General features: G+C 38.7%; 1 protein-coding gene across 1 annotated transcript in view; it reads right to left on the reverse strand.

Annotated features, from left to right (window-relative positions):
* Positions 1-12396, reverse strand: part of PIGN (phosphatidylinositol glycan anchor biosynthesis, class N) — a 97570-nt gene that overhangs the window by 14648 nt on the left and 70526 nt on the right. Inside the window, exons 20-25 of the mRNA XM_009326688.1 lie at positions 10475-10577; positions 7911-8013; positions 5662-5748; positions 2937-2992; positions 2380-2455; positions 994-1067 (exon numbers count right to left, since the gene is read on the reverse strand). Of these exons, the coding sequence (XP_009324963.1) occupies positions 994-1067; positions 2380-2455; positions 2937-2992; positions 5662-5748; positions 7911-8013; positions 10475-10577 (499 nt within the window). The remainder of the gene's footprint in view (positions 1-993; positions 1068-2379; positions 2456-2936; positions 2993-5661; positions 5749-7910; positions 8014-10474; positions 10578-12396) is intronic.

The following is a 12396-nucleotide window of genomic DNA, read 5'->3' on the forward strand; positions in this document are numbered from 1 at the left end:
CCATCCCTGGAGGTATTTAAAAGACGGGTAGATGAGGCGCTTAGGGACATGGTTTAGTGGGCATGGTGTTGTTGGGTTGACGGTTGGACTTGATGATCTTAGAGGTCTCTTCCAACCTTAATGATTCTATGATTCTGTGAATATGCAGGACAGAGTCTCTGTGGTCCCCCTGCCACTGTCCAGCGAGACTTTTGGTCAACCCCACAGAACATCCCATGGTGACAAACTCAAAACCACATGGCTGACAGGGACCTCCTCCATCTCAGCACCATTCGTAATCCCACATGATGAGCAGAGGTTTCAGTCATGTGTGCTGGGTGCACTGAAAAGGGTAGGGAGGGCTAGCAGTTGAAAATACAAAAATCTTGAGACAGTGAAAAGAGCGAGGGTAGTTCAAGCCCAGATACAGCACTCTGTGAGGCTGAGCACCCATCCCACATTCTCTCTGAAAAGTCTTTACAGATGAAGAAAGGACTGGCAGCCATCTAGTCCTACTGCAAAAAATATGTAATACTGAACACACCTGGGAAGCACCAAACTGCAATGGAAGGGCATACAGCCCCCCATACAAATGCTATTTCTGGTGAGGTCAGTGCTACAAAGCTGCAAATTGGTTACATTATAAATGGGTTCTTTTTAAAATATTGTACTATAGGCACAAATGCAATACAAAACAAAAATCAGACTTTAAATTCTGCTCATTTTTCTACATTATGGGGGAAAACTGCTCCTTCTGTGTATTGTCAACAAAGAATATTAAATATCTGATTGTTTCAGACAGGGCCAACACTTCCATTTATACTCATTTATCACTAAAAAAAGAATTCCTGAGCTTGCAAAATCACTGAACAAAAACCCAAACCATAATAACAAATAAAAGTAACAATGTGACCTACTGTTTTTTTTACATTTAGATTGATGTTTGACAATTCTGAATTCTTGCAAACCAGATTTGAAACCCTTAGTAATGCAGAAATATAGTGCTTACTGTACCTCTTAGAAGACAGTTGTGTTGTAACTTGAACAGCTTCAAAAGCACATGATACCAGAACAAACGGGATTACAACCTGTTCAAAACACAAGCTACATTTTGGTCTATAGCCATATTTACAAAACAACCTGGCAGGTTGTGGAAACATTTTCCTGCTTTTGAAATTATCACAGAATGTGTATGTTATAAAAATAAAATATTGGCAAGAAAGGGTAGAAACTCATTTTGTAGGAAGCATGTTTAGTAAATGAATAAAAAACCCCTTCTATGGTCATAGCTGAACTGCAGTGAAATAAGCCATGAGGCAATATGGAAAACTGTAATTTAAACACATTAATGATCCTCACTTCATTTATCCATTTTAGCACTAGTGATAAATACTTCAACAGGGCTAGAAGATACAACTACTCAGATCCATATCTCATGTGACCGGCTGCAGAGCTCAAAGCGTAATAGGACAATCTCAACCACAAAAAAATCTGAATATAGAATGTATTCAGTAAGGGAAGGATCACACTGCCCCTCCAAAGCCAAGTCAAGCAAATGTAAACAGTTCAGTAAATTAAGAACAAAAACAAACAAACAAGTTAGAAACATGAATGTTGTCTTTTGCTCTTTCCAAAGTTGATTTGTAATCCTTAAATTAGTAGTGTAAATGCATTGCTAAAACCTGTTCTCTCGCACCCAGGTGGTTTGCATTATCCACTTATGTCCTGCAGTATAACACGCAGTATACCTGTAACTTAAGTCTGCTTTCTCTGGGACAGAAGCAGCAAAAAGGCAGAAGCAGGAAATACTGCTTATTTTAGCAATAACCCATAAATTTCACATCTCCCTTCCTGTTTGCCTCTTCACCCCTCCAGCAGATCCTTTACTCAAGTATTAGAAGAGAGCTCCCACTCCTTGCCTGCAAACAAGAAGTGCAATCCAATCTTTGATAGACTATTAAAAAATACAAAAAATATTCATTGTAAAATGACAATCTAATCAGTAAAGCATTCAAAACCTGTCCTTAATGTAATGCAGATAGAGCTAAAAAAATATATATATACTCAATGCTTCTGTAGATATTCTACTATAGAGAAAAAGCTTATAATTTTTTAAGTAATTTAAGTCTTTCAACATTTAAAATGTCCATTTTAATACAATAAACTGATGTGATGCAGTTAAATTATACTTGCATGCACTTTCGCTTCTCTTGGGAAACAGAAGGATCCGTCTCTAGAAACACTACAAAGGCTGAAAGCTTCACACATGGCTAAGAAGGCTAATGAAACTCAAATACATATATATATGTTTTTGTAAATTGCAAAGTAACAACTGTGTACATGATATACTATTTATTAAACAGTTCTTTGAGAAAATTTCACTAAGGTAAGATTACCAACCTTTAGCACAAGCAAGCCTCCCATCATGAAGGGACTGAACACAGTCAAGAAACAATAGACAGAAGCAGGATCAAAACTAGAGAAACATGAAAAAGACATTACAACATATCCTTGAAATGGCATTTTCCATTAAAACCCCAGAGCATTTAGTTATTCCTGTAACACACTACGTATATACATTTTTAAACAAGGCTTCCAACTTTCTCTTCTCTTGCTCAAATATTAAATTAGCAAGGACAGCCTACCTCACTTTTCTTTCTCTACAGTTTTTCTCTGCTCGTGTCTTTCAAGGTGCCATGCTGTTGGTGAGCAGCTGAGCTCTCTCTGCTCACACTGCCAATAACTTCTAATGGAAATTGAGATGACCTCGTAACCAACAAGCTCAGGCTCTTAGGGAACATGTTACAGAGAGCAGAGATGAAATAAATTATCATTATACCACTGACTATCGCTTTAATTCTGCTGCCCTGATTTTGCTAACCAAATTTATATTTAGTACACCAACTACAGGAAGAATTTTTTGTACCCTGTGTCTCAAATCAATGAACAAAGTTTACCTGTTAACAGAAGCTATGTTTCCAGTGCCAAAAAAGGCTGTCACTATGAAGAAAACCTAGATGTATTTAAGGAAAATACACTACAGAAATGGCTGCAGCAAAAGAAAACCAGCATTTCCCCCCCTTCATTCCAATTTACTTTCAAAATCCTATCATGAAACTACAAGAAGCTGACCCACTATTACAGCTTTACACTGCATTAAGAAATCCAAAGTATTGTCTAGCTCTACCCAAGATTTCACACATGACTGTCAATTTTAAAAGACAGGGACTGCCTGGGTAAGATTTGAGGCCCCTGCCAGAAAGCTGCAGCTTGTTTTTCCTGGGCTCCTACCTAGCAAGATAGGAACATCCCTGGACCACAATCCCAGCTGTGCATTCAAACACACATGCTTTTGCAGAAAGTAATGACATATACATGTGTACTGCATGCCAAAAAGAGATGGCTTTATTGAGGAATTGACCATGGAAGAGGTAGTTGGCTATGAAACAAGACTAAAGGTTCCTATGCTATCCATCCCATAAGTTTGTTGTTGTCCAAAGATTATGCTGAGTCTATCTATTGCAACACTGGACTCCCAGTTTTTTTCTTACTTGAGGGAGGGGAGGATGACTCTGGCAGTATCTGTATAGCTGGAAGTTTTTTTTATAAATCCTACCCTTTTCATCTAGGTACACTTGCTGCTATAGGAGCCCATGAAAGACATTTTTCTACCTCCTGAGCTCATTAGTGCCCATTATAGCTCATGTCTTCAGTCAAAGAATGGTTTTTAACTGCTTTTTTGCATTAGGCAGAGGGTTAGTCAGTGATGATGGCTGCTGTTGCCAGACCTCCCTCTGGTCCTTCCACTCCTGTTATAGCTCCTGCACTGGATCATTTAAGTCTCTGCATAAACAATTTGCTACCAACTGTTCAGCAGAATTGTTGGGATTCTGCATGCAATATTTTGGAAGGATTAGGTCAGCATAACTAAAAAAAATTATGCTTCCCAAGAGTATCACATCATTTCAAGTTTAGTAACACGGCAGTCTAACAGCATAGCACAGTTCTGCCAGTTAAGATTTATAAGAACAACAGTTCTGCAATAAAACAAAAAAATATTAGTAGCACATAGGTCTAATCAAAATGCTAAGCATAAGCAACCTGAATCTTCTTCTGGAAGATCAGGCTATAAGGCCCCTCAGCACATGCTGACTTTTGGGCTCTATATAGGAACCTTGGAACAATCTTAAGATATACAGCTCACAGGGTCATAGTTGCAATGTGACTGCTCTAGTAGAAAAGGTTTCTCTTCTAATACCACTATTTCTAAACATTAAACAGCATCTAAATTAAAAAAGCCACAACATCTTTTGAGCAGGTGTGTATCATACCTGGTCTCTGCAAAGACGACCTGCAAATTGTGTATTTTTTCAGGAGCTGAACAAAATACATTTAAATGTTTTAGATTAAGATGAGATTAAAGTAGTGCTATATTCAAGTGTTAAAGTACTACTATGCTAGAGCTTTAAAAAAAAATACAATTGGATTGTCTGATTTCTGGTTTGGCTAATTTTTAGCATCTGACAGACAGCAGTAGCTTTACTAAAAGTTAGCTTATTTTTTGTTAAAATAGCAAAATAGCAAATGAAATTGATAAATTTACTGCAAAGCGTCTCAGCTGCTTTTCAGGTATACTCTAAAGCAAACACAAACATTCAATACCTAGCAAATTGTTTTGCCTCCTTCCTTAGCACTGAACTGCCTTCTTAATGAGGTGTCTGTCACACTTCCTCTGCTGCAGGTTCCCAATGTCCAATAGCGCTGTCCCAAGTTCCAACAGCATAGACTCTGCAACTGTGATCCACCCTCTCAGATTTGGTTATTCTATGAACTATAAAGACTGTTTTTGCAGGAACCAGTATTCAGGCAACTACCTCCCCAGCTCCACTAGAAACCCATATATTCTAGACTGGCTCATAATTTATCTCCCACTTGCACACCCATCACCCTTGCTGCCAAATACCTCTCACTTAACTGCAGTCCCACGATGGAAGAGAAAAATGACAACAACAAACAAACAAAAAAAAAGACCAAAAAAAAAAAATCAGCTGTAGTTTCAGTTACAGTAATGCAAAATAACTACTATGTTAGTGAACAAACAGCTCTTCCCTCCCAAACCCATATGATTTCTAACAGCAGAAACCACGTGTGATATAAATAATTCTAGGCCAGATTCTGGGAACACGTTTCACTAAGAGTCTGCAGGAACCTTCCTTCTCATCTCATCTGCCTGGCCATGGCCAATGCCTGCCCCCTAACATTTTCTTCCTAACACACTGCCATACTCTAAAAATGAGAAAATGAGAATAACTTTAATATCACCTTTTCCAACTGATTTGTGAAGGCTGAATGAGCTCCCTTCAGCCAAAATGTAATAAACTAAAACCAAACTGAAAACAGGATTCCTTAGAAGAAAGTTTACCTCAGCTGTAATGCTCATAAAGAGACCAAACTTTTCAAAGTGGCCAAGGAGCCAGATTCCAAACCAGTGCAGTTCATACTGAATTTTTTATTACTTTGTCAAAAAACATAATGGACAAGACCACGGTCTTTTGAGCAACATGAGTCAAATCATCTTCACCAGCTTCTGTTTCCAGTGGTTACCAGGCTACAAATTTTGATGGCGGGGCCTTCTGAAACAAACATCTTTTCCCTGGAACGCAGCAACCGGCAAAAGGATACAAAGAAGAAAGACCTGCGGATGTCATCTAGATGGAGCTGTCGAAACTGAGTTATATCAGTAGCATAGGCAAAGTTGAAAACAGCAAGCTGGAAAGACAGCAGAAGAAATCAATACCCAATATCAACTGATGTACTTTGATAGGACCACCACATTTTTACTGAAATGAATGAGAAATAAACCTACTTCCCTATCAGCTGTTATTAGAGTAGTATTAAGATGAGGACTTCAAATCTTTCCCATATTTTCATTATACTTTAATGAACGTGCCAGAAAGACTGTACAAGTGAGATGATCAAAGGAACATTGGAGCTTCCGCTGTTATCTACACTAAAAATGAACTTCTATGCCTTAGACTTATCATCATCTTTTTTCATCATAATTATTCCTCCTACACACACGCACTTCCACTGCTCACATGAACATGTGGATAAAGATCCACAGAAAAAAAAGACTGTTATTATCCTCATTTGACTTATGTTGTGAGTGAGAATACTAAAATATTCTCCATCTCCTTCACTCAGTTCTCAGCACAATATCACTTGACCTGAAGAAAAATTGTCTTCATGGAGTTTAAGAGGTCAATGAACTCCTCTTCACTGGGGAAAAGAAAAAATTCAAGTAATAGACATTCAACACTGACAACATTTTAATTAAAAATAATCTCACATCATCAGAGAACTGAGCTGGATTCTCTAATACAAGATTTACTTTGTGGCATATATTAACAGGCATTCTAGAGATGATTTTTCTAACCTAAAAATAAGAAGCAGGGGCAAGCATTATTGTTCCTTTCAGTTGAAACCAAAAGTCAAATGACATACAGGGAGTGACAACAGAAAACTTAATTATAGCTTACCTATGTTCTCATCATTTGCATTTGATTAACAAAGTATTCATCACTGTTTAATACTGCTTTAATAGAATTTTATTTTAAAACAAACAGAACATCAGACCACCATCAGACAAGCATCACAAATGCCTTGTTACAAGATGCAGAAGGTAGAGTGGGTTCTAGAGTGAAAGAGAAAGTACATCCCACAGGTGAGACTGCTGTGCTAGAAACAATCATGGCTGCAATCATGGCCTCACACTAAGTGTACATTTTTAACATTCAGATTCCTCCTCTATCACTTAAGATGCTACAAAACATGGTCACACAAAATATCGTAACTATACGTAGCATAAATAAAAAGCGATTCCCATTTTCATTTCTGATATTCAGCCCTGAATTCCTGTTCTCTCTCAAGTTTTAAAACTGTCTCCCTTGCAGGAGAACCACAAAACCACAACATGTGTCAGGTCCACTCTGGCGACTGCCTTGGCTCACATTTCACCTCCCGGCACTTCTCCCTAATTATTATGAGCTGCAAAAGGAAGGAAAAGCGTGTATCACCACTTCTCTTACAAGTGACTCTGGACACTCCCAGGCATCTGGACCCAGGTTCTCCGTGACCTGCATCAAGGATGGCACATTTGGGAGAAGCGGGCGAGAGCTGTGCTGCACACCTGCCTGGCTCTGAGCACCCAGACGATGCTGCAACCTGCACTTTGGATCTAACCGAATCAATGGCATAGCCACAGTTTGTTAAACCCTCGACCTAATCTAAAAGCCAAGTAGCAGTGCAAGCAGCATGGGCTTTGAAAATTGCTGACAATATACTAAATTTTAAGGTGAAAGAAGTTGCACTGATTACAAAACTCCCTCTCCAGGCAAATCTGAGAAGGTGCTAGTTCCAACTTAGTCTCCAGCTCCTTGTCTGTCTAATCAGAAATAAAACTCCATCCTTGAAGAAAGAGTGGAAACACAAAGTCAGACTAAGATTTCTGGTATTTCCTATGGGTCATTTCAGAAATCAAATTATTTATTTTCGGCCTCTCACTTGTGACTCTGCCATCAGAATAAGAAAAGTACAGTGGCATTGTACTTACTTTAAAGAGTCACTGTACCTTATGCTGAATTAGCGCTACACTTGACGAACAGAGCTTTGTAGCCTACAGAACATACCACTAAGTCAAACTGATTTCCTGCATTCCTAGAAAGGGGTCTGACGTGGAATATCTTCAATAATATAAGTCATAGATCTCTCTTACAAGGTCATATTTCTATTTCATAAACTAGCTGATACTGGCTTCCCAAACTTAAAGAAATGCAAAGTGTTGCTCTATGAAAATCACTCAGAATATATCCTCGAGGAAAAAAAAAGATAAAGCTGACAATTAACCTGATATAGCTATCTGGAGCTATTACCTTTGGTTTGAATGAAAGACCATAGTGCTGCAGTGCTTCTTGCTCCATATTTATCCACACAAACATCAAACCAGACAGAACCAGTGGAAACAGAGCTTCATACCTGAAGAGTAACATAATAATCATAGTAAGTGCAGTCACTAACAACTACTTAACATCAAATACTGACATGTTTCTTTTCTTTTTTCTTCACACAAATGATATACCAAAGACCTAGGGGCATTCTCCCCCTTGTCTCCCCATTTCTGAGGAGTACCCACAGTTAGTCAGTTGAAGTTTAAAGCCAGACAATAATTAAATTATAAAAGTAGGAGAAACAGAGGCTGCTTCAGCTTTGTCATGTTTTGCACCCATTTTCTCATTTGATGGCTGCCACAATACTGGATGAGTGCCCTTTCTGTCATGATTAATTTTAACAAAACAAATAAAATTAAAAAGAAACAGGAAAAAAGGAATTACATTTGGCACCCATTTTCTGCAAAATGGAACATTTTTTAATGGGAGCTATTTGGAACTGAGGGGTTACAGTCCAACCTAGTCAGCAACTAGAGATTGTGTCTCTTTAGGACCTAATCACACAAACTCATTCTGGTGACCTCAGTCTAATTCCAAGCAGAGGCATCTGTATAATAAAAAGAGCATTACATTTCACTGAAGTGAAATGTCCTTTTCTTTACTATATACCAATCCATCGCAATAACAGCGTCAAGTCATGCTTTAACCAAGGCCGCTAAGCTGTTCTAGCTACACCCCCAATCTCAGAGGCGTAATTCTGGCTCCTACAGCACTCAAACATAGCAAACTATGAGTGTACTTATATGAGAGATTAAAACCGCCAGATAATTTAGGGGTGTAGATTGTCATTGGATAATATTAGTTTCTCCTTGCCTTCTACATTTCAGTTGCACTTCATGGTGCCTCAGGTTTTTTTTTTTTCTTTCAAGATAAAATTATAATACTGACACTGACTGTGACACTAATACTGACAAGATTGTACATTTTTTTCTTTTTCATTTTTTTCCCCTCCTTGGACACACACTTATTTGTCTAAAATACAAAAATCATTGAAGTTAAATCTTGGTATTGTTTCTGTTGTGCCTCCCCACTAGTGTAGCTACAAAGCAGCTTCAAACTGCAACAAAAAATTATGGAGAGACATTTCTGCTTTAATTATCAAAATGACAAGCAGTTAAACATGAAGACAACAACGGCTGGGTTGTCAGTAACAAAAGTACCTACAATCCTCACAATGGCCTACATTTGCCTACAAATTGAATGTCTTCAACTGAGTCAGTGACAACTGGTTGTATGCAACCATGCTCTTCAGCTGGCTTCAATACTTCCACTTAACTGCACATAGAGAGGTGCTGTAATTACCTAGCCATGCACTGGGTTATCATTACATGGTATAACAGAGCACTGAGGAGAAAAAACACTGGATCCTTTTGGCACTGATTGCCTTGTTTTTGCTATGGTTGGTTGTTTTTTTGGCGGTTTTTGTTTTTTGGTTTTTTTTTTTTTTTTTTTAAAGGAATTGTTCCGACATTTGTTGGTCTATTTGAACATTGTAGGAAGACAGCAGAGAGCTGTCAGCATTTAAGTGGTCTTGTGCAGGGCCAAAATACAAAGAAAGAGGTTATCAGCCTCAGAGAGAACAACATTCATGCTTTATCCAGTAGCCAGGACAGGCTAAGAAGGTTGAGTGTAAGAGTGTGTGCGCGGACGGGAGTAAGATTAGGATCAAAATCTTAATGGGGAAGTGGGAAGAAAGGGAGGCTGGAGATAAAAAGAAAAAAAAAAGAGAGATGCTTCATCTAAAATGAGAGTATCCACAAGAGGCAGCTATTGCAAAATGTCTACTGCAAGACATTTTATTCCACTTAATTTTGTGTAATTAAATCCAGAGGATAAGTGGGAGAGGAGGCGGAAAGAATGATTCCTATACTCCCTGTTAATTATGCTCTTAAGAGCTACTGAGTCTGGAAAAAAAAAAAGGGTTGGCTGGCACAGTGTTTTCCTCATTTACAAGCTCTGAAGAGTTGTCTTTAATCCAAAAAGAAAGCAGCTCTACTCTTTATAGGGACTAGCATCCCTTTGAAAAAAGTTATTTCCATGAAAATCTCTCTGAATAAAATTTTCCCTCCTTTTAGGGCTGTTTCCTGTTGCATGTCATTTAAGCCATAACTAGACACCAGTGCTGAGCAGCTGGGAGAGAAGTTACTTCCCTTCGTTTGAGAGCAGAAAAGCACATGCCAAAACAACAAAAGACAAAATAAACTAGATTTTCTTATTTTGATGCAAGATTATTTGAATACATACCCTTCCAGCCACTGCTTGGTCTAGCTGAAAGGAATGTCAACAAAACAGTGTTTATAAAACACGGAGGAATATGGAAGTTCCCCTGAAATTTTATTTAGGAAACTAAACAAGGAGATAAATGGTGAGACTATAGCTGGAAGCACACATTACACCTTTAACAGAAGTGTTCATGAGATTCAGCAGTTTCACATTTAGCCCTTGATTTTCATATGTAAGACCAATCCAAACAGAGTAAGTAACAGTACCCTGTGCTGAGGAGCAGGTAGGTGGACATCAGGGAGAGCAATATGCTGAACAGTCGCTGAAAGAGAAACGTGGGGCTCAGTAATGGCAACACCGAGGAAGAAACTGCGATAAAGAGAGATCCATCAGTCACTAATGCAAAACATTTCATCCTCGGTAACAAGATAACATTCTTCAAATCTTGCCACTTTATGTACAGAAATTCAATACTGGTCATATATGCCCTTCTATTTTCAGAAATTACTTTTGCTAAAGAAAACCCAGGTGTTTGGAATGCTTAATATTTATCAAAAGTAATTTTAGTTCTCTATCATTTTAATTCCCTGGCTTTCTACCTCACAGCCTTTATAATTTCTCACGAACTGATGTTAGTAAGTCCTTAAGATGATGCAGAAGCACTACCCCAAAAAACCAGTCCTGTTTAATACTACTCTGAGAACCACTTACCATGGCCCCGAGGACCGCCGGCAGCTCAAAGACTGCAGTTACAGAGCCACTGCTCCACTGGATTTGATTAGGAAACCTGCCACAATTTGAGGTGCAACTGAAAATACTGGTAGTAAAGATACAGAAGCTATCAACTTATTAGCTTCTCCACTTGAAAGTTTTAAAACAGGAGTATTTAAGGAACTACAGGGGACCTATCTGTCATGATTCATGCCTCTTGCTTTCAACTTGTAACGTTCATTGCTCAACTGCCCAGCCAGCCCTGGTTAGCAGAGTCCCTGCTGCCCCTAAAGAGACTCCTCTAGCTGGGAAGCTTCTGCAGGTGACGACAGGGCCTAACAGTTTGCAGGAGGTGAGGAAAATTGGGAAGAGAGGAAATGGGCTACTGAAAGAGTGAGTAAAGAGGAAGACAAGCAGAGGAAAAGTGGCCAGTGCTTGAGGCAAGGAAAGGGAGAAGGAAAAGCATTGCTGCGATTTAATCTTTAAACCTGATTTTTTTAATATGAAAATTTTATGTGTTTATAAAGTTCACTAACAAATATCATCGGTGTGATTCTTCATTGTGGTACAGTGCCCTCACATTACTGAATCATTCAAAGACTGCATCAACAGTAAGTCATAATTAATAATCATTCTATTAAGGAACAGAAATAAAACTATAATATATGGAAAGTGCTCGCTTGTGCATATTGTCATAGTATACACAAGTATTTATAGTAAACACATCAATGGAAGAGAGACGAGGCTGTTTCTAAAACCTGTGTGTCAGTGTGTTATATTTCCTGGCTTTCAGCCTTGGCCACTGCTACAATTACAGAATAAGTGACTTTATTTCAAGGGTGTTCCAGCCTTTCAGCATCACTTGTAGCTTTCTGTACTTAAAGAAGGCCCGACTCAAGAAGGAACTCCAGGGACCTCACCACAAGTCAGAACAGCTGGAAAGAAATTCAGTGTGGCAACCAGCCTCTGTGAATGACACTCAACACATCAGATGTGTATCACTCTCTGAGTGCAATCATAGATGAGAACAGATGAGTGGCTGGTAGGTGATAATTAGCCTTTCACTTCCATCTCTGATGTGACACATCAGATATTAACCACCAAAACACTTGCACGTTTCTGACTGACCCGTACAAATCTCTGTATGTGTCCCCCGCACACACTTGTGACACAGAAGTTCCTCAAAATTTGGCAAGTTGCTATGATAGATTTCCACTGATGAAAACTTTAAAACAACATCTGCTAACATAAAGACGGTTCTGAAGAACAGGGGAAGCAGCTGGATTAACTTCATGCATCCTCGTTTTACCTTTATGTTTGTGGTTAATGTACACTGCACAAACCATACGGCATAACAGCTAAAGCCAGCTGGACACAGGCCTGCAGGAACCCACCCATCGCTAATTCATTTGCCTGGTTCTCCAAAAAACAGTCTTTCAAAAAAATGATTTTAGGCCTAAATTAAAACTTTAAACAG

This window comes from Pygoscelis adeliae, unplaced genomic scaffold, assembly GCF_000699105.1.
Source record: "Pygoscelis adeliae isolate BGI_AS28 unplaced genomic scaffold, ASM69910v1 Scaffold6, whole genome shotgun sequence".
Taxonomy (NCBI): domain Eukaryota; kingdom Metazoa; phylum Chordata; class Aves; order Sphenisciformes; family Spheniscidae; genus Pygoscelis; species Pygoscelis adeliae.